The sequence below is a fragment of the Pogona vitticeps genome, chromosome 12 (assembly GCF_051106095.1).
Source record: "Pogona vitticeps strain Pit_001003342236 chromosome 12, PviZW2.1, whole genome shotgun sequence".
Classification (NCBI taxonomy): Eukaryota; Metazoa; Chordata; class Lepidosauria; order Squamata; family Agamidae; genus Pogona; species Pogona vitticeps.
Window position 1 is genome coordinate 15,263,072 of NC_135794.1, and position 26,330 is coordinate 15,289,401.

General features: G+C 43.2%; 1 protein-coding gene across 11 annotated transcripts in view; it reads left to right on the forward strand.

Annotated features, from left to right (window-relative positions):
• MEGF11 (multiple EGF like domains 11) overlaps window positions 1-26,330 on the forward strand; it is a 474,775-nt gene that overhangs the window by 110,379 nt on the left and 338,066 nt on the right. For all 11 annotated transcript variants that reach the window (XR_013538901.1, XR_013538902.1, XR_013538903.1 and 8 more), the window contains exons 4-5: window positions 8,929-9,030; window positions 12,416-12,516. Coding sequence is in view for 8 of the 11 variants with exons in the window: in XM_078380886.1 (XP_078237012.1) it covers window positions 8,929-9,030; window positions 12,416-12,516 (203 nt within the window). In the remaining 3 variants the exon portion in view is untranslated. The remainder of the gene's footprint in view (window positions 1-8,928; window positions 9,031-12,415; window positions 12,517-26,330) is intronic.

Below are 26,330 nucleotides of genomic sequence, written 5' to 3' on the forward strand. Positions count from 1 at the left end.
GGAAAGTGTCTGCTCAGTTTCCCTGCCTTAAAACCCAGGAGAATTTTAAATGAGCATGGTAAAAGTTCTCCTGCAGAAATAAGAATAATACATCTGTGATTTTGCTCCACCGAAACCTCTGCTCCTCAGCAAACTTCTGCACTTAATATTGCTTATTCAATCCAAAATGGACTCTTAAAAATGTTTCCCAGCATTATTCTGTAATGCTGTGAGTTTATGCTATAGTGAGGATTTGTGATATAATGAGCATGGATCTTCTTAAGCAACATGCTGTTACTGGCATTCTGAAATTCGTTATAGTCAGATTTATTAGACTTTCTAAAAGTGTGTTGACCACATAACAATGAGAGCCTTCTAAGGCAAGTGGTGCCCAAGCCTCCCTAAGGAGCACCTAGCACTCTGTCAGAGAGTTCGACAGACCCCTTACCTGCCACCTTTACGCTGAGGTAAGTCTCAAGACCTCAGCAGTGCGTAGCGTAAGCCTCTTGAACAGGTCTGACCTTAAAAGAACACTTTACTTTTACCCAGTACTTTTTCAAGTACAGACACATGGGCTTTGTGATTCCTTAGAACTCACAAAAGCTCAGTTAGGTAGGGCTCTTAAAAATAGCTAGTTTGTGGCCCTCTCCACCTCCTGGATTTAGCCAAACCCTGCTGTTCAAGAGACCAGTCCTTCTGTAGAATTTTTATAATTATTTTTTATTAGAAAAATAAAGTTTCATAGACTTAGTTTATATAGTTCAAGCTTTAGCATAAATAACATATTCAAAGATTAGTAATATTAGAGTTAAATAAAATAACGAATTCCCATTAAAATTAAAAAAAAACCACTACTAAGTTGGGTTTTGTAGCAAAAAAAAAAAAAAAAAAAAAAAAAGCAGAGACCTCACCTTGCTGACAAAGGTCCGCATAGTCAAAGCGATGGTTTTTCCAGTAGGGATGTATGGAAGTGAGAGCTGGACCATAAAGAAGGCTGACCGCCGAAGAATTGACGCTTTTGAATTGTGGTGCTGGAGGAGACTCTTGAGAGATTCCTGGACTGCAAGGAGAACAAACCTATCCATTTTGAAGGAAATCAACCTTGAGTGCTCATTGGAAGGACAGATCCTGAAGCTGAGGCTCCATTACTGTGGCCATCTCATGAGAAGCGAAGACTCCCTGGAAAAGACCCTGATGTTGGGAAACTGTGAAGGTAATAGGAGAAGGGGACAATGGAGGACGAGATGGATGGACAGTGTCACCGAAGCAACCAACATGACTTTGACCCAACTCCGGGAGGCAGTGGAAGACAGGAGGGCCTGGCGTGCTCTGGTCCATGGGGCCATGAAGAGTCGGACACAACGACTAAACAACAACAACAAGAAAGCTGGGTTAAGGTGGGCTAGCCCCACCTCCTTCTTTCTCTTTACTTACATTCTTTCTCCTTCAAGCCACATGCTCAAACCATCAAGTTCTTTTTCTCTCCTATCATCATGGAATCGAACTTCTCCAACATAACCTATCGTCCATTTTCTACATTCTCTAACTCTGCCCTTCTTCTTTACACTTCGTGTCTGTTAAACAATTAGCCTCAAGGGGCTGTAACACCTTCCTCCGCCCTGGATTCCCATGAAAATCCAGATGTTTTATCTCTTCTCCAATTAGCTCGGTATGTTGAGTCTTTCATGGGCCTCTTTGTCCGACCTTGAGCTTTATCTCTAACCACATTTTACCGGTCTTCAGGAAAACACTCTCATAGCATTTAGAAAAACACATTCCAATGTCTCCCAAATCATCTTCATACAGAACCTGTCTAACTCCATCTTACATTTCTCTGACTACATATCCCACACTGCTTCAACTCCATCACAAGCCAAACGTGGGTGGAAACAGGGGCTGCGACTTGCTATGGTTTGCAGGTCCATTGCAAGGTAAAGTACATTTCAGGCCCAGGAATACAGTATTGATTTTGTGTGAAGGAAGTCAGCAACCCGGAGACCCAATCAAGGAGAAACAGAAATTAAATACCAGCATTGATTGGCAGCCCTGGCCAAGATGACTGTGATCCTTAAACAGTAATAAATCAGGCCAAAAAGATTGAGTTAGGACAGGGTCAAAAGGGGTAAACAGGATCATAAAATAATAATCAAGACAAGTGGGGGTTGTGTTAGCAAAGAGTGATATGAATATGTTTTGCTTTGCTATCTTTGCCCATAGGAGGCTCACTTCAAACCACAGAGAAATGGGATCAGTTGATGGTGTTTCTATCTTGTGAGAAGCCTCTGCTGTGGAGCAGAAAAGTCAGATGCTTGAAGCAAGTATCTGGACATTTCTTTCCAGTTTAGAATGAACTCCCACAGGTATATTTGGGTGTATAAAGGCTTGTCCATCAGCAAGTGAACAAGTTTACAGTGTAAGTGTGGCCATCTGCAGGGTTGGCTCTTCCACTATGATCCTTGAACTGCACATCTCAGGTTCTCTCCAGCAATCCCAGTCGCACTTGATCCTCCACTTGGGATCCTGGCGGTGCAGAACCCAAGTACAGATTAATTCTCTTTGCAGAGAGTAAGTGTCAGGACTTGAGGAAGATAATTTGAACTTCGACAGCGGAGCAATCAATAGGAAGACGTCAGGCCAGTAACTGTTAAATGCCAGTAACTGTACACAATGCATTGGAGCAAAACGGGGCTTCTATTTTACAAACCAAGACACAGCCTACATCCACCAATATCATACAAATAATGTGCAAGAGACTTTTCTAAATTGGGGGATTTTAAATAATGTGCAAGAGACTTTTCTAAACTAAGGGATTTTAAACACCTTAGTATAAAGGTGTTACAAGGATTTTAGTCATCCTTGTAACACCTTTATACTAAGTCGGACCATCAGTCTATCTGGCACTGTCTGATCTATACTGTGCAACAGCTTTCAAAAGCACAGTTTTTCATGGTCTCTGTAGACTCACAGATGTGAGGGTTATCTGCGTCTGTGCAGCATCTTCCAGAACCTTCCAAAACTTAAACCATTGCAACTTAAACTCCACCCACTCCTAATGTGCATGTAGCCTATATTCCCTCCAGTTTCCTTCAGTTCCTTTACACCCACTGTTTAGACAACATCATTTCAGAGCCTCTCCTCTATATCATCCTAGCTAAACATCTGCACTTTGTATTCATATCTCTGGGGATCCAAATATGAAGTGTGGCACCACAGGTGCTACTGTTCCCTTCCCCCCAGAACAGGCTGGTCCACTCAGCAGTTGCATGTCCGTCATCATTAACATTGACCAATGGCAGAAGTCGCTGGGCCAGCGCTTCCCTGCCTCCCTGCAAAGCCGATCACACTGGTGAGAAGGCAGGATGAAGAGTCTTCTGGCTCAGCTGTTGAGTGGTTGGCTGTGTGAGGAGGCGGGGAAGTGCCGGCCGGGTTACTTCCATGATTGGTGCAATGTTGATGATGATGGACACATGTGCTGCATAGCAACCAGTGAGTGGACCAGTCAGTTCTGGGGTGAGGGAGCAGACCTCTGTGGGCGCTTCGTATTCAAAGGGGGGATGTAAATAAGAAGTGTCAATGTCTAATGCTAGCAGTTCATATAGACTTAACTATCCATTTTCCTTTCCATTTTAATTCCATTCGTTTTCACTTAACTCGCTTTTTAAATTACTGTACTGTAACTAGTTTCCCATTCTTTGGCATTTGGTGCCCTTCTTATGACACTTGCACTGCTCTTCAAGAAATGTTCCTCATGTGGTGCTGAGATTCCTTTATCCACGGCCTTTCCAAGTGCCTCCTATGCTTAGATGAAAGCCATAACACACATTGCCTAGTCATCACACCTCAGGGCTGCAAAAATCAAGATCCCTGCCATTCAGCTTTCTGCTGGGAAAAGCAGTCTACTCCTCTGAGGCTAAGCCACTCTAGTTGTTGGCAATTTGCAGGTGGCTTCCACCAACTGCCCAGCTCTTGATGTGGAAGGTGACCTCTGTCAAAAGAAGGAGGTGCCAGCCCTCAGAACACATTGGTTTTGGCTGCCCTCACCCTGTCCCGCTCGGACCCTCAAATCTGTACTGGAAGACGAGCAGGATATGTTCGTTAAAATAAAAAGGCCACCTCCAGATCCGTTGGTGGAATGGAAGGTGAGTGGGGATAAGAGCCATAAGGAGGACCCTCAACTGAGAGGAACTTCCCTCTCCCCTTTCCACTGGGGCACCCTTGGTTCTTCAGATATTCTTAGACTATAACTTTCAGAAATCCTGGCCAGCACAGCTAGTGGTGGAGGCTTCTGGGAGTTTTGTTCCAAGAACATCTGGGGACCCAAGGTTGGGAAACATTGCTTCTGGAAATCTCTGCCTCTTTCAGAGTATGGGTAGCCCAGGGCCTCCAGGGCCTCTGCTTTGGCTCTCAGCAGTCTCATCTGTCCTGATATAGATGCCAATCCCCCATCAGATGAATGAAATTGCTGGTCTCTAGCCAGAAATAGCCGTGCTCTCCATATTCAAGAGTACTCTGGGTGCCATACAAGCTTCTGGTAAGACCAGGATAGACATGGACCGGGTTATGGATCCGGTATTTATGCAAATCCATACCCAGGCAGCCAAACCAGTGGTGACCCCTACTATCCCTTTCACCTAGTAAGTCAATCTTGGCTTACCTTCTTTCCTGCCACCAACCCCCAAGAAGAGAGACATTTCCCATGTGTGTGAGAAAGACTGTGAATTTCTTTTTAAATGTCAAACCGCAAAGCCCATAATTGTGGATGCTGGGCAGGGTAGATCCAGAACTCAACCACACTCAACTTTGGTGGACAGAGAAGGGAAAGAAGTTAGATTCTCTGGGATGCTAGATATACTTCTCTGCCAACCTCTCCTTGCGTATCTCAAACCTTGCATATCTCAAACCAGACCTACAAACCTACAGGCCTTAAAGCTCACAACACTCAGGATAAAACCTCACCTCTATTATCAGCTCAAGTCCAGGAGGTCCCGACCTCCTCTAGAAAATCCAGCACAAGAGCCTCCTACTCTGGAAAGTGGACATCCTTCTACTCCTTCATGCAATATGACATGACAGACAACACTGAGGTCTCCTCCCAGTGAACCTTTGACTTTCTCCTCCATCTAAAGTGGAAGAGCTAGACCACATCGTCTATCAAAGTATACCTGGCTACACCTTTACTGTTCCCCCCAACAGGGTCCCAAACCATGTATTCCATCTCTCTACCCCAATTATGAACATGACCAGCTTTTCCATCCCTGTTCTTGTTACATACTGCCAAGCCACCTCTGACTTACAGTGACCCTATGAATGGCTGACCTCTAAAATGACCTCTCATGAGCGCAGTCCTGCTCAACTGTCTCACAAACTGAAGGCCATGGTTTCCTCTGCTGAGTCCGTCCATTTCTCGTTCAGTCTTCCTCTTTTCCTGCTGCCTCCCAACCTTTTCCAGCAAGGTTGTGTTTTCCACCAAGTCTTATCTTGAATGTTAAGGTCGAAGTTCTGCCCAGAGATGCTGGGGGCTGGGCCTAGCGCCTTCTGCATGTGAAGCCTATGTTCCACCTCTGTGGTGGGACACAAATGTTAAGCTAGCCTGTAGCTCATGAAAGCATCTTTCACAGCACAAACTTCTCTCACCTCTGGGATTCTGGCAGATTTGTGTGGTTTGCTTGAAGACTGGTCTTCAGTCCACAAGAGTCCTCTTAAGTTTGTTTTTACAAACACAGGAAGACTTGGTCATTCACCTCTCTGCCATGTTAAAGTGCTCTTCTCTCTAATTGCTCCCCTCTACAGACTGTCTCTGACATCTGTGCCTGGCCTGAGTGCACCTCTCAGATGCTTCCTTGTTGATCAGGGTTGGAAAAACAGAGGAAACGAGAGAGCTGCTTGTCTTAACCCCACCCACTCTGTAGGCAGGAGTGGCTGGTGACTCCAGTTTTGGGACTGCTGTAAATCCACTCCAGGTTTTTATTTGTGGTTTACAGATGCTCTTGAAGAGTGTGAATGCTGTCCGCCCAGAGGGGTTCTCCTCCTTAAATAACTCCTGTAAAATGTGAGCTAAAACCCGGAGTGGATTCACAGCACCCCTAAAACTGGAGTCACTAGTCACCACTGCTGTTAGGTCAGGGTCAAGAGCGTAGTATCTGTGGAGTTGCATCTAGTATTCTGGATTCGATGGATCGTTGGTTAGATTGACAGTTCTCTGCGTGTGGGGAGAGATTCCTGGCAACTTGTCATTGCCCACACAGACGGGACCTCCTGAATGGGCTGAGCTTCTGTGCTTTGAGCACCGCACATCTTCCTGCTGACATTTCCACTTTGGATGCTAAAGTTTTTAAGGGAACGACAACAACAGCAAAGACTAACTGCTTAGTTCACAATTTATGATTCTCAATTACTGGTTAATTTCTGCTACAAATTATCTCAGATTAAAATAGTTTCTGTTTAGAAACGAACAGAAGTGAAAAATCAGACCCCAGAGACTTCTCTCCTGTTTTCTAATGAAAAAAATGTCTTGCGCTTGATTGGTATACTCGTCATGTGGATGCTTGCGCCTTCATCATATAAATGAAGTGCTGGAATCCTACCATGCTGGGAAGGCTCCACTGCGTTATGTTAATATGTGCTTTTAATTAGCTTTTTGTACACAAAGTAAAAGCTGAGCAGTCCCAGGAGGAGGGGAAATATATCTGATATGGTTTTATTTAAGGGCCTAGAACTTTCCCCTCTATATTTTCTTTTTATGGAAGCCAGCAAGCTTCTGTCAGTTTATGTTTTCCCAAATCTCTTTACGAGGAGACTTCAACCCCCCCACCCCCTCGCAGAAACTCCTTGTCAGAGAGACGCCCTCGGAAACTACTTGGGAGTTCTTTACTGCTCCACATTCCGGAGGGAGATCCTGACTCAGCTGGATGTGAGACTTCAGACCCAAGCACGTCACCCCCTTCCCATCGGCGGCTGCAGAAATGAAAACTAATATAATTGGTGGTGGCGGCTGATTCAGTAAGCCACCCTGTGGGTTAGGAACACACATTGTTTTATTTGTGTGTGTGTGTGTGTGTGTGTGTGTGTGTGTGTGTGTGTGTGTGAGAGAGAGAGAGAGAGAGAGAGAGAGAGAGAGAGAAGTTCTGGTACATTACCTTAACAGACAGTAACAAGGTGGTTTGTTAAAAGAGAGTGGTACTATTTTTCCCTTGATTTGAGGGTTCGTTATCATGAACCCTGAGTCTTATTTATACCAGCTAAATATTGCTAGATCAATTAACACCCTTCCTTGGGCATTTGGTTTGTTGTTGTTTAGAATAAAAGAGGACTTGAATACATCAAAATCAGCCAGATGGAACTTTAAAATGAGGGAGGCCTTAGCTCTAAAATCCTCCTTCTGAGGCAAGGCCCCAATCTCAGAATATATGAAACGTGTCTATTTACAAAAATGCTTTAAAGAACAAGTAACGGAAGCAATGAAGACAAGTCCCCTGCTGCAAGGAGCTTACACTTTGCATGGAAATAGTAGTGGAAGCAGCAAGGCAGGACATTAAAAGGAATGGCAACGTTCGTGACATGTCGCTGGTCTGTGTTATATCTCTAGGGTAGGGAAACAGGAGACAGAACTAAAGTGATTAAATTTAAGGCTTTATGTGGAAAGTGGGATTTCTTCAGGACCAAATCGGTGATTCTCACAGTATCTGGTATTTCTGGTCAGGAGCATCTCATCCATATCTATCCCTGCTATGTGATTTTGAGGTCCTCTTTATTTGGCAGGTGCTATGGACTGAATTACCCCAGGGTAAAGGAACTCATCTGGAGACAAGCTGATTATCTGCATGGGCTCCCAAGTCCCCAGCTGGCTTGTCTTAGTGGCGTTGACATTGTTCCCAGCATTTGGGGAGAAACAGCCACTGTAGTCCTGCCTTAACTAGTGAGTTTGCCAAGTCTATTTGGCCGTCTCTGTAGGAGACAAGAGTGCTGAATGAATCTAGACAGCCATGCCTACCTAACTGTTCTCCCTCTTGCTCGCGCCAAACTCATGCTGGGAATCTGTCACAGCCCTTGCTTCGAGGGAGTCTCCCAAGGTCTGATCTTGGAAACTCAGTACCTACTTCAGTATCCCTCTGCCTGCGTCTCCAGCCTTCCCTAATTTAGTGCTCCACAGATGGTGTGAGCGACATCTCCTCTCAGCTCAGGCAAGACGGTCAAATGGGTAGGGATGATGGGAACTGTAAAGAAAGGGTGACAGGTTAGGAGTCATTGATGCATTGAAGTCGTTGGCTCATGCACTTCTCTGAAATCTCACCCATTAGAAGTAAGATTGATGTCAACTAGAAAACGAGCTGTTTCGATGATGGTGTTGCAGTTGGAGAATATATCTCCCAGGAATGCTTATCTGGTGCCAACGTCATCTTTTGGGCACTAGACAGAAAACCTGATATTCATCCAGGAACAAATAAGGAATTGCTGCCTTTAATACAAGTTTATTCCCACCTACAACCCCCCTCCCCCCATTATTGTCCTCTGTATTAGTTCCTTGGTCAATTTATACATTTTGCCTGTAAATTTCACTTCTTTTGAGTTAACATTGACGGTACAATCCAGTTTCCCCCAATTTTCTCCTAATTTTGGCTCTATGTTTTTGACATGCCCTTTTTAATTTTTGACGGTTTGTTTCTTGTAGTAGTTTGTATTTCAGTTTTGTTCATACGCTTTTATAGCCTTATAAGCCACTCTGGAACCATGTTTCTATGAAGATGGATGAAGACACAGACAGACTAGCAAACCGACAATACCTGATCTTAGGAGGACTTTGGGGTGGGGGGGGGGCACAGTGGTTTCCTTTCCCTGTGTTTGGTGTGATTTGCAGTAGCCAAGTGTGTTGAGCCCAGGTTTTAATACGTAAGGGAGAGCAGGTTTTACAGACTAATGATCTCCCTTTTCTCCCCCCTTTCATTGTTCTAGCTATGCTGTGACTGTTCAGGAATCGTACGCGCACCCCTTTGATCAGATCTATTACACGAGATGTACAGATATCCTGAACTGGTTCAAGTGCACTCGACACAGGTAAGTGGCGATTGGAAGATATTTCAAACCTTTCTCTGTCTTTTCATCTTCTCTGTATCACAGTCTTTTTATCTGTACCTTTGTGATGCTCTCAAGATGCTGGGGATAAATATAGATCCTCTCTTTGTTGGTATTCTCCTGCAAAATTAAAGAGACTGGAAATGGACCTTTTTTTATGAGAACATTTTCATATTTTTGAAAATACAACCAATTTAGGACTGTAAACTTGTGATTAATTTATTTTAGCCTTTTGCCACAAAGGTGGGAGCGGTCATATAGATGAGTGGTATGTCTACAATCTCTCACTCCAAGCTTCTCTCTTGCTTTCTGTTGAATATAAGACTATCCAGTCCAAAAATAAATAATTATTGTCAACTGAGGTGAGATAGGCAGGAAATAATCTTTACTAACTGAGGCTTGATGTGAGAATTATGGGCTCCAATTAAAACATCAGTATGCTTTATTTGATAGAGCAAGTACTTCTAGATCTACCCATATGCAAATCCCCCCTTGATTCTTGAGTCTTTCTGCATGAATATGCATTTAGAAACCATTTCTGACAAAATACAGGTCAGGAAGAATATCATCTCCTTAGTCATCATTAAGTCAACCCTGCCTAGAAACGCTCTGTGTATTAATGCGGTATTGATATGGGAGAGCAGGGCTAAGAAGTAGGAAGAAAGGTGTCTTCTAAAACTTTAACACCATCTTCTGGTCTTTCCACTCCAAAGCATGAAGAGGTGGAAGAAAGTCTTGGAAACAGAAAGTCAGAACGTATGGCCAGTCAGGATTTCTGGAATAGGCTGTACCTTTCTCATGCCTATAGCACAAGCAACATAAAATGGAGGAATGTGACCAATATATGCATACTGGATAATTAAGAGGATTTTTTTTAACTGTGAAAAGTACAGGCAACAATAATGTTGACACTAACAGGAGCGTCTTTCATTATTACATCATTAGTACACCATGAGCTAATTAATGTCAACTTCTCTGAGCAGCTCTGATTCTTGCACTGCAGCAGCAGCAATATGTGTTTAGCTGGATCCATGTGGCTTGGACAGTTGGCTCTTTTGCTTCATCTCTGGCATGGTCTGTAGCCTTTTAGGAGTGAGCAGAGGAAGCAACTTTTCAATGAGTTGCCCATTGGCCCAGAATGATCAACTCCGACTTGTAGTGGCTCTTCAGGCAGAATTCACTCTTTATTCCCCCCCGGAGATGCTGGGGATTGGGCGTGGGACCTTCTGCAAGCAAAATAGGTATTCTGCAACAGAACTCCAGCCCCCTCCTCTCCACAGCCCTTAATATTTCTCTGTGATTACTATCCAAGTTCTAATCAGTCCTGTTTAATAATAATCAAGTGCTGTCAAGTCAATTCTGACTTATGGCGACCCTCTCCAGGGTTTTCTAGGTAGAGAGTACTAAGAAGAGGTTGACCATTCCCTAATTCTGGGAGCCTCTTGGGACTGTGCAGCTTGCCAATGGCTACAGAGGCTGACTCTTTTCCTAGGAAAGACAGAGGGGAAATCAAATCTCCAACCTCTGGCTTTGCAGCCAGATACCTAAATCACTGACCTAAATGAGCACCACCCTGCTTAGTTTCTGAAATTAAAGAGGGTCAGGGATGTTCAGAATTGTGTGTCATGGAAGCTCTCCCTTCTTGAGGTTGAGGCATGATGATAATAAATTACCATGTGTGGCAAAACGTTGTTGGAGTGCAGAGGTGTCCTGCTGTGAGATCCTAAGCGCTAGGTCTTGGCTGGCTACAGCGTAAATAGATGAAGCAGGGCTGGAAGGAGAGTCCAGAATCAGGGTCAAAGCAATGCAGAGGTCTACAAGCAGAGCCTTACAGGGGAGTCAGGGAAACTGGGTTTCTGCAGATCCAAGGGAAAAGTCCAAGATCAATCCAGTGTCAAGTTAGTTCTTTTGCAACTGAAGACAAACAGGAAAAGCCCAAGAAACACAGTCAAGTAGTCTAAAAACCAAATAGGGCCAAGGAATCGGCTGCAAGGGTTAGGCTTCACAGCAAGCAAGCAAGCTCTGGAGGAAGAAGAGGCCCTGTCACCAGCAAGCTCCCAGTCCTCACCTACAGTTTACATGGCCGAACTGCTGGAGCCCCACACAGAGCTCAACTTCAGATATTTGGCAGCTGGGAAAGAAACTGAGGATCTGGCTTGCTGGCAGGAGGAGTTTTTTCCTGACAGTGATGTACTGCTCTTGAGGAGGTCTCTCCTCCCAAGGAATCTGAAGCTGGACAACTCTACTTAGAATCATACAATAATGGAGTTGGAAAGGGCCTGTAAGGCCATTGAGTCCAACCCCTCACTCCGTACAAGAATCTAAATCAAAGTATATCTAACAGAGGGTTGTCAACCTTTCTTCTGAATGGCTCTGGTGTCAGAGTGCTCATGACCTCTTGAGGTAATTGGTCATACTGCTCTAATAGTTAGGAAGTTTTTCTTAAGATTCAAGCAAAACCTGACTTTCTATAGCTTGAGCCCATTATTGCATGTCCTGCATTCTGGAAAGACTGAGAACAGATCCTGCCCTTCCTCTGTATGAGAGCCTTTCAAGTATTTGAAAAGTGTAATCCTGTCTCCCCTCTGCTTTTCTTTCTTCAAGGCTAAACATGCCCAGTTCTTTCAGTCATTCCTCCTAGGGCTTGGTTTCCAGTCCCCTGATCATCCTTGTCGCCCTCCTCTGAAATTGTTCCAATTTGTTAGCATCTTTCTTGAAGTGTGGTGTCCAGAACTAGACACAGTACTCGGTGATGAAGCCTAACCAGTGCTGAATGGAGGGGAACTATACTTAATAGGATATGTGGACTATACTTCCGTTAATGCATCCGAAAATAGAATTGGCCTTTTTTGCCACATCATATTGTTGGTTCATATTCAGTTTGTGATCTACACTAATTCTAAGACCCTTCTTGCTCCTAACGTTAGTGAGCCAAGTACCACCCCCCATCTTGTATCTCTGCTTTATTTTTTTCCTCCCTAGGTGTAGAACTTTGCAGTTATCTCTGTGAAATTTCATTCTGTTGTTTTCAGCCCAGAATTCTAGATTTGGCAGGTCTGGCTATTACTCTGCTATGATGAGGGGTTCTGGTTTATCCTCGCCTACTTGGTGAGAAGAGAAGTATCTCCGTGTCTTGTAGACATTTAACTGATTTTCTTAATGAGCTCAGGGAGCTGAAACAGACATAGGATTTTGATATTCGTTTTCTATCTCACAGAGTGAAAACTGGTTAAAGTATAATCATCAAAAACTGTTGTGCATTTTAAAGTAATTATAGAGCATAGCCACCTTGCAGTAACATAAAATAAATAGAATTTTGGCTGTGAGCATTGATTTCCAATGTATTTTTTTCTGTCTTACAATTTAGAATAAGTTATAAGACGGCATATCGGAGGGGACTGAGAACCATGTACCGTCGACGGTCCCAATGCTGCCCAGGATATTACGAAAGTGGAGACTTCTGCATCCGTATGTATACAAGGCTTGCTTTTTTCCAGTGTGTGAAGTATCTGGCAGACAATGCCAGTGTGTGAAGTATCTGGCAGAAGAGTCTGAGTTTGGGAATTCATTTCCCTATTGTGCCTTCTGGGAGGAAAGCGAGCCTATGTAGCCTGGGGCAAGTTACACAGTCCCAGAGAAGAGAATATAGAACCACTTCAGATTACTTTACATATGGAAAATCCAGATTGTGCAAATAGCATTATTTATAGTCCCATAAAGGGATGTGGTGGCGCTGCGGATTAAACCGCAGAAGCCTTCGTGCTGCAAGGTCAGAAGACCAGCTGTCATAAGATCGAATCCACGTGATGGAGTGAGCCCCCGTCGCTTGTCCCAGCTCCTGCCAACCTAGCGGTTTGAAAGCATGTAAAAATGCAAGTAGATAAATAGGTACCACCTCAGTGGGAAGGTAACGGCATTCCGTGTCTAGTTGCACTGGCCACGTGACCACAGAAACTGTCTACAGACAAATGCTGGCTCTATGGCTTGGAAACGGGGATGAGAACCATTGGACATGACTGGACTAAATGTCAAAGGGAACCTTTACCTTTACCAGAAAGCTAGTGCAGAGCAGACTCATCCATGATCTCCTGTTCCAGCTGTGCAAGCTGCTTTTGGGGAAGCCCACCTAGGGTCATAGAAAGAAGCAGGAAACTGAACTGGTTGGACTTGGGCAGTGCAGGACTGTGAACCGAATCATATCTACACTGATCTTTTCCCATCCTCTGGCCACTGTTGGGTTTTCCAAACTTGCTGGCATATTGAATGTAGCAATTAACAGCATCATCTTTCAAGATTTTAAATAGTTCAACTGGAATGCCATCACCTCCACTGGCCTTATTGTTAGCCAGGCTTTCTAAGGCCCACTTGACTTCACTCTCCAGGATGTCTGGCTCAAGGTCAGCAACTACATTGTCTGGGTTGTTCGGGATATTGTTAGGGTTTTGGCTACAGTAGAATACGCAGAGTTATTGAAGACACTTTACCAGTTCTTCTTGTGTTGCAAGACAGTTGTATTTACACGTATTTACAGTTATATACAGGCAGGTATCTTAACAGCACAGCAGGAACTCTTTATACAAACGGACAGCATGCGTGGCAGCAAGTGATAGTGGAGGAAGAGAAAGAAGCAAAGACACAGTCCACTTATATACATGTACATGGCATATTTTGTCGAATCAGAAAACAGATGACTTCATGCTTTGCACCTGGTCTTCTCCTGGTTTCAAGTCATTACATCATGTCCAGAGTGATTCAGCACTCTCACATCTGTGCACAATGGCAGCTCGTTAATGAAACACATATACAGGTTCAGGCTTATAAAATTTCTATACTCTGACAGATATCCAAATCTTTCTGATATAATTCCTCTGTGTATTCCTGCCACCTCTTCTTGATGTCTTCTGCTTCTGTTAGGTCCCTCCCATTTTTGTCCTTTATCATGTCCATCTTTGCGCAAAATGTTCCTCTAATATCTCGAATTTTCCTGAACAGATCTCTGGTTTTTCCTTTTCTGTTATTTTCCTCTATTTCTTTGCATTGTTCTTTTAAGAAGGCCCTCTTGTCTCTCCTTGCTATTCTTTGGAAGTCTGCATTCAATTTTCTGTGACTTTCCCTATCTCCCTTGCATTTTGCTTCCCTTCTCCTCTCTGCTATTTCTAAGGCCTCGTTGGACAGCCACTTTGCTTTCTTGCATTTCCTTTTCTTTGGGATGGTTTTTGTTGCTGCCTCCTGTACAATGTTACGAGCCTCTATCCAAAGTTCTTCAGGCACTCTGTCCGCCAAATCTAGTTCCTTAAATCTGTTCTTTACTTCCACTGTGTATTCATAAGGGATTTGGTTTAGAGATCAGTGGTTCTTAACCTTTGTTACTTGGATGCTTTTGAACTGCAACTCCCAGAAACCCCAGTCAGGATAGCTGGTGGTGAAGGCTTCTGGGAGTTGCAGTCCAAAACTCCTGAGTAAGCCAAGGTTAAGAACCAGTTGTTTAGATTATACCTGAGTGGCCCAGTGGTTTTTCCTACTCTCTTCAGTCTAAGCTTGAGTTTTGCTATGAGAAGCTGATGATCAGAGCAGCAGTCAGCTCCAGGTCTTGTTTTTGCTGATTGTATAGAGCTTCTCCATCTTTGGCTGCAGAGAATATAATCAATCTGATTTTGATATTGCCCATCTGGTGATTTCCATGTATAGAGTCGCCTCTTGTGTTGTTGGAAAAGAGTGTTTGTGATGACCAGCTTATTCTCTTGACAAAACTCTATTAGACTTTGCCCTGCTTCGTTCTGAACTCCAAGGCCAAACTTCCCTGTTGTTCCTTTTATCTCTTGACTCCCTACTTTAGCATTCCAGTCCCCTAGAATGAGAAGAACATCTTTCTTTGGTGTTCTAGTAGGTGTTGTAAATCTTCATAAAATTGTTCGATTTCAGTCTCCTCAGCAATGGTGGTTGGTGCATAAACTTGGATTATTGTGATGTTGAAAGATCTGCCTTGGATTCGTATTGACATCATTCTATCATTTTTGAGATTGTATCCCATTACAGCTTTTCCCACTCTTTTGTTGACTGTGAGGGCCTCTCCATTCCTTCTATGGGATTCTTGCCCACAATAGTAGATATGATAATCATCTGAGCTGAATTCGCCCATTCCTGTCTATTTTAGTTCACTGATGCCCAGGATGTCGATGTTTATTCTTGCCATCTCCTGTTTGACCACCTCCAGCTTCCCGAGGTTCATAGATCTTACATTCCAGGTTCCTATGCAGTATTTTTCTTTGGACTTTCCTTTCACTTCCAGGCACATGCACAGCTGAGCGTCCTTTCGGCTTTGGCCCAACCACTTCATTAGCTCTGGAGCTACTTGTACTTGTCCTCTGCTCTTCCTCAGTAGCATGTTGGACGCCTTCCGACCTGAGGGGCCCATCTTCCAGCGTCATATCTTTTAGCCTTTTGTTTCTGATCATGGGGCGTTCTTGGCAAAGGTACTGGAGTGGCACTGCCATTTCCTACTCCAGGTGGATTGCGTTTAGTCGGAACTCTCCACTATGTCCTGTCCGTCTTGGGTGTCCTTGCACGGCATAGCCCATAGCTTCTCTGAGTTACTCAAGCCCCTTTGCCACGACAAGGCAGCAATCCATGAAGGGGCCCTGCCTCCATATTGCTGCTGTTTCATAGTGTCAGTGCTGAACAAGGAAGTTGGGTGACAAATTTTTTGGGGGGAGCTCAAAATATCAATTATAGGCTGTCATTCCCCCTCTCCCTTTTCTGATCCTCTCGGTAGAAGCTGCTGCAGTGGCTGTAGGCAAAATTCCTGCCGCCGTTCCCAAGTGGCTATTTTTTTTACCACACCCGTGTTTCATATTACCTGCAGATTTTACCCAAAGAAAAACAGGATCTGATTCTGCTACAGCAAAACACAAATCCTTCAAATGAAATTCACACGTGCATAGACACAAAATGTACTAACTTAGTATCTGTCACTATATAAGACAATTTTATTCCCTAATATTTCCTTGTTGATTTATGACACATTAATCTATTAAACTTAAATCTTATTCATAACTATATTCAACAAACAATATACAATGAGATGTAGAGAATGTAAATGTAAATTGAGGTTTCAGAAAAGGACACAGAGAAAACTGCTGCAGTGCAGGCTTTCACCAGAGCATATCCTAACAGCAAATACTCAGGGGCTTTATAAGCTGCTATAGCCACCTTTCCTTTGCCTGCTTCTAGGTTTCATTGGTGCAGACAGACATCATTTACAGGTTTTGTTCTCACCCAGCCCCCTTCCCTTGGGAAACCCATGGCAACTCCAATCAAGAGACATTGAGTTCTCTGCCCCCACTACCCTTGGTGATAGAGCAGTGGTTCCCGACCTTGGGTCTTCAGATGTTTTTAGACTACCACTCCCAGAAATCCTGGTCAGCACAGGTAGTGGTGAAGACTTCTGGGAATTTTAGTCCAAGAACATCTGGGATCCCAAGTTTTGGAACCACTGTGCTAGAGTGTCATTAAGTTTGATTTCTCAAGATACTGCTCCAGAAGCCTAGTATTTTGCTTTCCAATCTATAGGAGTAAATGTGATTTAGAATATCAGGAATTATTATTACAGATATTCAGAGCTATCCAATTTAGATTCAGATATATTCAGAATTATCTGAATAGGGAATTCCGAATACTGTACTTCCAAATCTGAATGAACATCCCTATTGCAGAACTCATCCCCAAAGGAAGAGTCCACCAGCTTCCGGTTTGTGCTTCCATCAAGCAGCCCAAACTGTATTAGGCAAAAAACATCCTTTTCAGGCAGGCTTATGAGTTACATGTGTGGAGGAGTGGGGTTAGGAAGGTAGAGATTTTAAATTTAATTGTTTTTAAATTATGTTTTTAATAGTGTTTAAATTTTTTTTTTAGTGTTCTTATGGTATTTTCAATGGTGATTACTATATAGTTTTAACTGATTTTTCAGCTGCTTTAAGGCTTCTGTAGGGAGAAAGGTGACATAAAAATAATACAAATAAATGGATAATAAATTATAAATTATTCAATAAGGACTTCAGTCTTTAAAACTGGTTATCAACTAGCTTTTAAAATTTTGCTTGATCTGTTTTTTAGATTTTTTAAAACATTTGTTTCAATCTGTTGCCACATAATGATTTTTAACTTGTTGTGGTGTATCACTTCAGAAAATAAACAAATACTTTTCAATGAAAAAAATGCCAGAAAGGCAGTAAATAAGTAATTTAATAAATATGTAATGAATAAAGGATATGGCATTTGGAAACTTTTTTGCCTTTAGACTAGTAGGCTCTAAGCTGTCTTTTGAATCTTCAAGACTCTGAGTCTTAGGAAATTGTAAAAGTACTATTTGTGCTGATATTTTAGTGGTAACTACTCTGATACAATTCACATTGTTATTTCCATGTTGCACCAGAAGATACTGATTGCATTTTAATATTTTTGGACTCTGCTTGAAATAACAAGTATGAGATTTGCATGCCAGGGAATTGCAAGTATTACAGAGAAAGTCTTCTGTAAATAGCACATTAAAATGTAGGTTGAAAATTGCATTTCATAGAATTAATAGTTAGTTATGCTGCCACAATTCCCAGGCCTGTTTTCCTGATAAGGAATGATGGATGCTTCATGCCGGAAAAGGTTCGCTTAAATGTAGCAAAGTCAGTCGGACAGCAGTTGCACGCTTGAGTTATGTGGCTAATTATATCGCTAAGTACATGCATACAGTCATTTTAAACTCTCAGGGTTGCCAACTCCTATGACTTTGTCTTGTTGCTTTTTAAAGGCATGTCCGTAAAACTTAAGCTTTATGAAAACGAAACAAACACACAAAAAGATTCTAGCCCTCATGGCTGGAGAAGCCATCTTTCTATAAGAAGTCACCACTGTTTGTGGTAGAGATTCTGAAATCCAAATTAAACTAAAAGCACCATGTTGAGCACATCTTTGTATGCAAAGTGCATGCTCTAATGAGGGTCAAAACAGACATACATTAATTGCAGAAATGCCAGGTTTTTTTCTTGTTTAAATAGAGTTGAGAGGAAACTGCATGGAAGAGACGTCAGAGTCCTTTCCTCCCTTGGACCGTAGTCACAAAAAAAAAAGCGTCTTGGAAGCCATTTCTTTGCCAGGGAAGCTTCCATTCCCCATGTCCTGATTTCATTTCCCCCCAGATTAAGACCACATTGAGTTCACGATCATAACTGATGGGTCCTTCGCGATTCTTACTACTGCAAGACTGAACTGGTGTGCAGGTCAGTACCTTCCATGGCTCAGACGTCCATACTGAGGTGACACCTTTAAAACTCAAGCCAAAAAAACAAAGAAAAAAAGGCAGAAAACAGTATGCAAAGGCAAAGGAAAAAAAACTGCAAGCTTTCCAGGGAAGATCTTAAAAGTCAGGGGGAAGGAAGGTAAAACAGGAGGGGAAGCTGCGTTTAAGGTCTTATTTTCAGGAAGTAATGTGGGAGCAATGCTGCAGTGCAGGCCATTCAGGGATTGGGGGAAAAACGGGGGGTTCATTAGAAAGCATAAGCGGGGAAGAAGTTTGACCCTCACCCCCCCCCCCCGGTCTGTTGCCGTCTCCATGTGAACGTGGGCAGTCTGAAAAGGAGACCATCACTTATGCTTGAAGCCTCTCCATGACTTTGGAAACACTTGACTATTCAGGATCAGCTGTCCTGGGAGACTCTCCTTCTAGCAGAAGGCTTTCCTCTTCAGACAAGGCCATCTCTCCACTTTGGACAGTGATGGGTCTTTAATCACACTTTCAAATTCAACGTCTCAAAAGCTGGCCCTCTTTTTAATTTTTATTTATTTTTGCTTTGGGATCTTTTTTATTTTGTTTTAATTTTGGTGCCTTTTTGCTTGGCCCAAAAAAAATGCTTGGCCCCTGAATATAGCCTTTGAAAGACAAAAGCAGGGCTCTCCCTGCTTTTATCTGGTTTGGAAGGGTGTTTGCTCTCCTGCTCCACCTTGTAAGGTTGTTTTTTTGTTGTTGCTAACTGGAGTTAATAGTATGTGTCAAAAGGACGATTCATGGAGCATGTAATGATCCAAGGACCAGCTTTTGTATGTTTCTTTTTAAGTTGTAGATTAAAGGCTAATTTGTTTTATAACTCTTTGTTTTCTTGCAAATGGTTTTTTTTTTCCTGTTTAAATGGCCTTCTAATTAACTCTGACAAATTTTTGATAGGAGAGGAACTCATTTTTAAACCTCTATTACATGCACTCTTTCTGGTCTTAAGAAGCAAGTCAGCACTCCTTCCAGTCGGCTCCTGATTTTCTTCCCCATTTTGTCAATTTCTAAACTGCATTAAAGCACAGAATAGTCTCTTGAAATAAAAGGGGAGTGTGTGGCCAAAGCAGAATAAAATGCAAATGCAAAAATAGGTCTTACCTTTGTAGACCATTTAAAAATCATCATTGCAGTACGTGAGCTTTTGTGAATTAAAACGCTACTTCATCAAGGCTATACCAGTGCGAAGACTAAAAGTCCAAAAGTTCGTGGCACGGTGGATTTTGCCAGGGAAGTTACTCTTGGATGTAAAGCGCAAATGTTCTTGGTAAGATGGATTTCGCTAGGCACGTCTTTCTTAGATGCAAATCCGGGGTGGGTGGGTGCACAAAGCAGTGATGGCTGTTTTAGGGGTACAGCTACGGCAGCTGCAGATTGGATGAAGCTCGCATCTTGTATGATGATTTTTAAGTGATTATAAAAGTATTGGCTATTGCATTTGTAGAATATGCTCAGTGTCCCTTGCAGCCTCTAACCCGTGGGCTGTTAGCACTCCCTGAGTCCCTTCCACCAGTCCAGTTTTTAACTGCTTAAGAGCCCATGCAAAGAGCATGCCTTGGCATGGACTCTCCTGCAAAGGGACGAAGTGGGGGTGGTGAGGTCGTCTGCCTCTCAGCGAAGATGCATTAACAAAAGCAAAGGCGCATGAAGCATTTCCCCCCTCTCCAGGCAGCCTTTTTGGTTCCCCCTTTCTCATTCTCTCCTCTTTTCCTTTCCAGTGAGGTGCAGATTTGTAATGAGTACCCACTTCTCATTTAGAGACCCAGAGCCCTCTCCTCCCTTCATGTGCAGCCTTTTTTTTCCAGGGCTTGGGGACGCAGAGAAAGAAGAGGGAGGGATTGAGGTGGGTGGGTGGGCCGGAGGGAACTGGGGTGGGGGTGGGAGAGGAAAGGGGAGGGGGGAGAGAAGAAAAGGAAAAGAATGAGCTTTGTGTGGCAGATAGGGACGAAAAGGAAGAGACCCACCACAGCCAGATATGCATGCAAAAAGGGATGGGATGTGTGTGTGTGTTGTCGGGGTGGGGTGGGGGAGACACTCCAAATGTGTTTAATGGATTCTCTCTTTCTGGGGGTGTGTGTGTGATGCTTCATGTGTGCATCTGGTGCAGAGTCTGGATGGCTATGTAAAAGCGTGGGCTCCCCTCAAGGTGGGCATCAGTGTGTGCCTGGGCATGTGTGTGTGTGTAGAACTCCCCTCCACTGTGGAGCGCTTGAAAAATGTTTGCGCCTCGGGCAACCACACCGGTGGCCCCACCCACATGACGCCATTGCCTGTGATCCCTGTAAATAGTGTACATCGTCTTCCCTTTTCCTTCAATTTTCTTTGTGTGTCTACAGATTAGGTATCCTTCAGTCCCGAGAGACTATGGTAACATGCTCTGAATGGAGGACTTTGAACAGCGTCTAGTGTGGCTGAGGAGGCCAATTCGAGAGTGACCGTCCCTTCCACACTGAGGACAAATGCAATCTGTGTGTCTACACAGATGAGACATCTTCAAGTGCTGACAGTCAAAGGACACCTATTTCGTCCTTTTCCCCTTAAAGGATGAGTGAGTGCGAGTCCAGGTTATGTAGTGGTGCTGTTGGTGGCGGCAGCTGTCATTATTGTTGTTATTAACTTCAATCCCAGGTGTCATTCCTTACTAGAGTAGACCCATTGGATCAATGGCAAATCAACACATAGTACCTCAATCTCCTTGATCCAGTGGATCTGTTCTAGCTGAGACTAGCAGGTCGATTTTAGGCCATCACTAGTCCTGCTGCTACAACGCTGGAATAATGAAGATGTACTCTGCGGCTGCTGGAAATCTTAGCTCACCCTCTGGTAGGTTTGACAGGCAGGCATTGTTTACACATTGCTCACAGCAATGTGGAGATAGGATGAGACGAATTTGCTTGTTATATTCTACTTTGCTTTACAAACTCTGCTATTGTGAACAAGATCCCTCACTTAGTGGTCAAAATCCTGTTGCTTAGCCTAGTACCATGTTTCCCCGAAAATAAGACAGGGACTTATATTAATTTTTGCTCCAAAAAAAGCATTAGGCCTTATTTTTAGGGGATGTTTTATTTTCAAATACAGTCCTGTCATCTTCTTCTGGTTGCTGCACAAGGGTGGAGGGCGGGGTTTCACTTAACTGGGGCTTATTTTGGGGGTAAGACTTATATTATGAGCATCCTGAAAAATCATACTAGGGCTTATTTTCAGGTTGGGTCTTATTTTGGGGAAACAGGGTAAATTGCACTAGAGTAGGCCCATAAAATCAATGGGGATTTGGTCAATAAACTCTATAACTTTAATTGATTCAAATGGGCCTCCTCTAGTTGTGACTTATTATGTTGAAATAAAGCAGAAGTTAAATGTTAGCTTTCAGGATTCTTGTTGAATGAGGCAACTTCTCTGTACTCCCCACGTAGGCCTTTTTGGGCATAGTAATTTTTCAGTGGTGCCTTTGGCTGAGGTGGGCATGCTTCTTCTGGGACGATGGTCTTGCATTATGGATGAGTGTTCCCCCCCTATTACAGGGAGACCATCCATCTCATTTTACTACGACATGATGGATGTGAGTTGGTGGCCAGAGGTGAAAGGAGTTTAGCAAAGGAAAGTACCGTGCAGCTTTACCACAGAAAGATCTGAAAGTAGGGACTGGAGAAATGTGGAGAGAGAATGTCCCCCGTCATGTCTCTTCAGTGAGAGACTTCAAGTAACCAGTAAGCATGAAAGCACAGCCTGGTACTTTAGGCAAAAAATGCATTATTTCAGCTTTCTCTCTCTCCGCTCCCTTCTCCACTTATTTTAATAATTCCTGTATTAATGTCAGAGAATATCCAATAGGAAGGATTAATGTTTCAGCATAATGCTTGAGTTAATTTCTTTCCCATGTATTAATAATTATGCATTGTATGCTTGGATGAGATGTATACTGCAAAAATTGACAATCTCTGGTAGGACAATCCATTCATGGAAGTCAGCAGCCAGATAATATGGGAAGCCCTTAAGCTCCTCTAGGTAGAAAGCAACCGACTCAACAGAGAAGGCCTTTGCAATGTTGTCTTGAACAGATCCAACAGGCCCTCTCTCTAGGGAAGCTACGGATCAGAGGACCTCTTTGGGCTGTGTCTCCAGGAGTGCTCAGCCAGCATGCCAGGGATATGGTTCTGGGAGCCCAAGTCCAAAAAATTAAAAATACATTTCAACGAGAGAGTCCTGGTGTTTATTCGTTTTAGGAGCAGCAGCTGTGTTAGCCTGTGCAGCATATTAAACACTTTGGGTCCCCAGGTGTTCTTGGTCTAAAGAAGCCTTCACCACCAGCTGTGCTGGCCAAGATTTCTGGGAGTTGTGGTCCAAGAACATCTAGGGACTCAAGGTTGGAAACCACTGCTCTAGAAGAAGTTGAGGATTCAAAAAAAGGTTGGCAACTTCAACAACCGATTAAATGCAGTGTAGCAGGACTGTGATTAAAATTTCTTGCTTAAAAAGCAGTTGTGGATAAGTTTATAAATTAAATGTAGAAAACCAGCCAACTCTGAAGAATGCCAGGCGGTGGTGTAGTGGAATCAGGGCTTGTAGGATTAAGGTGCTTCCACCCTTTGATGAGCAGGGATGGTGGCATCATCAATTATTTGCTCAGACTTTCCTGTTGCCTCTGAACTTGTCTGCAATTCTCTCAAAAGCTGGAGGTAAAGGTTCCCCTTGACATTTAGTCCAGTCATGTCTGACTCTAGGGCACGGTGCTCATCCCCGTTTCCAAGCCATAGAGCCAGCGTTTGTCCAAAGACAGTTTCCACGGTCACATGGCCAACACGACTACACACAGAATGCCATTACCTGCCCACCATGGTGGTACCTATTTATCTACTTGCATTTACATGCTTTCGAACTGCTAGGTTAGCAGGAGCTGGGACAAGCGATGGGAGCTCACTCCGTTGCGTGGATTTGATCTTACGACTGCAGGTCTTCTGACCTTGCAGCACAGAAGCTTCTGCGGTTTAATCCACAGCGTCACCATGTCCCAAAACAGTTAAAACTGGTTTGTGGACTGTGAGGTAAAGTGTTTCTCCCTAGAGCTGCAGAAAGAAACTCCTGGAAAATCTATAGCTATGTGTCTGTCAGAGATGAGGAATGGAAGTCTTCCAGGCATTGATTTGTATTAATGTTAATCTGCCTGCACAGAGATAAATATGGATCACCAACATGGCAGCCAGAGTTTTCGACTCTCATTAGTGGTGTCCCTTCTGGAAGTGGCCATATTGAATACCTGAACTTCAAAATTTACCACAATGACTATATTGTGGCTTTGCCTTTCAGCCCTGCTTGAGCCCCTGTCTTCCACTGGTTAGTTTTCTACACTCTTCCATTGCACCCATCATGGGTCCTTTTACTGTTTGGAGCAACATAATACAGTGGGGTCTTGACTTGAGAACTTAATCCATATTGGAAGGGGGTTCTCAAGTCAAAAAGTCTGTAGGTCAAGTCTCCATTGACCTACAGTGCATTGAAAACCGATTAATCCTGTAACAGGCCGTTTTTGTTTCATTTTGGTTTTTTTCTGGTCTGTAAGTCAATTCTCAGGCTGCAAGTCAAACCTAAATTTTGCGGCCAGAAAAGTCTGTAACTCAAAAAGTCTGTAAGTCAAGCCGTCTGTAAGTCAAGGGTCCACTGTAATGATGGGCTGGATGTCTGTTTCTTAGTTTCTTAGTCTAGTGTTCCCAGCAAGGCTGGAGCTGGTAGCTTTTATTGTGTACAAACATTCGGACATCATAGGCATCCTTCAGTCTCGAGAGACTATGGAAACATGCTCTGTATTGAGAAGTGTCCTCCAGAGCATGAAGCCTGGGTAAAGTAATATGGAGGATAGGCTGTTACCCAAGCAGCAAATCCCCCCTCTCCACGCTGCTGAAATGGTCCAATGGAAAGATAAGAGCCAATACAACTGGTTCCAGTGACGTTGCAGGAGTTGGCAGAACAGCACAAAAACCACACCCTAATTCCCTCTCCTTGAGCGTTGTTGCCTGCCTAAGAGAGATCCCACTTTGAAGGGCTATTTCTTGCTTCTGCAATGTGTACAACAGCTGCTGCTTTTCTCCAGAGCTGTCATTGCAAACAAACAGCATACAGTTGGGCAGTAAATCCACAAATAAGTATGATTTAGTGTATTTAGTTTACTAAGGCAAGCCTTTTTGGCAAAGCAAATGCATAAATTGCAGGAAAATCTTCTCCAGTCTGCTCTCTGCTTTGCTGCTACCTACCTGTCAGTGCTCTCCCCCCCCCCCCGCCTACTTCTAAAGGGCTTTTATTTAGACTGTATTGGAGCCCTGAGTGGCTTTCTGAATTCTTCCTTTGAGGCTTTAAAATACACCAAGAGAGAGAGAGAAATCCTGGAAGTCTTTTGTTATATGTTGCCCTTTGTACAGAGACTTTTAATTGAAGATTTCCCTACTTTTAAAGAAAAATGTGCTGGAAGGAAACAGACTCCACTTTTCTTAAGTGGGCCTCAGTTTTTCAGAGGACCAAGTCTTTGTTCAGCCTGTCCTTTCTAATTTTTTGCACATGGCAGGTTTTTATCAATTACCCTTTCTCAAGCTGGTGCCCTGTAGCTGTCATGCATCTCACTTTCCATCAGCGCTAGAAAGCATGGCTGATGGTCAGGGATGCTGGGAGCTGTGGTCCAAAGCGTTTTCATGACTGCCAGGCTGTTGTAACTCAGCTATAGGTCAGTGATGGCAGAATACATCTAGAAGTAGGACATTACTTCAGGGACCACATCCACAAGGAAGATGTTTCTATTGTTGGCTTTCCCAATTCTTTATTTTCAACTCTGACATCTCTTGGAATTGCAATCTCAGTGATCCAGACCGACATTTCTTCATTCTATTACTACTGTGTCTGGTGTGTTATGTTCATGGTGTCTATCAGTTTGAATCTGGAAATCCCAAAAGATCTTGATTTCATCCTTTTCTGACACCTTCTCTACCTGATGTTTCCATGGGTTTTTAGAGGCTGGCAAGTTATATTTTTTACACAATAATCAGTGGATTAATTTTGTCACTCTATCATGTCTGATTTCATAACCTGTTTATGACATTTGCAGATGAAGTGTGACACGGCTTCATCTTTTTCTTGGCAGAGTCGACATTTGCTGTTAGCACTAATTCCTTGAATCTTAGCTTTTATCACATTGGTATGGAGTGCTTGCTCTTGTGCCACAAAACTCAGTCCTTTTCCTAATGGTCCTCAGTTTTAGCCATGCCCATGTTGAATTATTATTGTGCTTTCCATCAATATTTCTCGGGTGTTGTCCATGTAGTGGTTTATTTTTCTAGCTGTTTAGTTTATTTTCAAGTTGTTGTTTCTTATATTGAACCTATGTTTCAAAATATTCTCCATTTCACCTCCTTAAGTAATTTTCCTGTGCTTCCATGTATAATCATTTAGGCTTCTTTTTTCCTCCTCTACTATCTGCTGCATTTATCCTGCTGTATTTGCAAGATGCAATAGAATTATTGTTGTTGTTATTTTAGAAACCTGAAGTTATGATGTATATGCAGTGTATGCATTAGGAATAGCTCCGTGATAGAGCACACATTTGGCATGCAGAAGTTCCCAGGTTTAATCCCTAGCATCTCCAGATAGGGATGGAAAACATTCCTGTATGAAGGACAGTGTTTTTTTGTTGATCACTGCAGTACTGAACTAGATGGAGCAATGATTTAACTTGGAGTGTAATTCCGTATTGCAGATGCTATTGTTGTATGCCATCAAGTTGTTTCTGATATGTGGCAACTCCATGAATTAATAGTAAGCAACTTGGTGCCATCAAGTCTATTCCAACTGAGGCAACGCTTTCCAGGATTTTCTAGGCAGAGATTACTGAAAAGCAGTTTATCATTCTCTTTGAGGGTCCTTTGGGACTCTGCAGCTTGCCCAAGGCTACACAGGCTGGCTTTTCTTCTGGGATACACAGAATCCC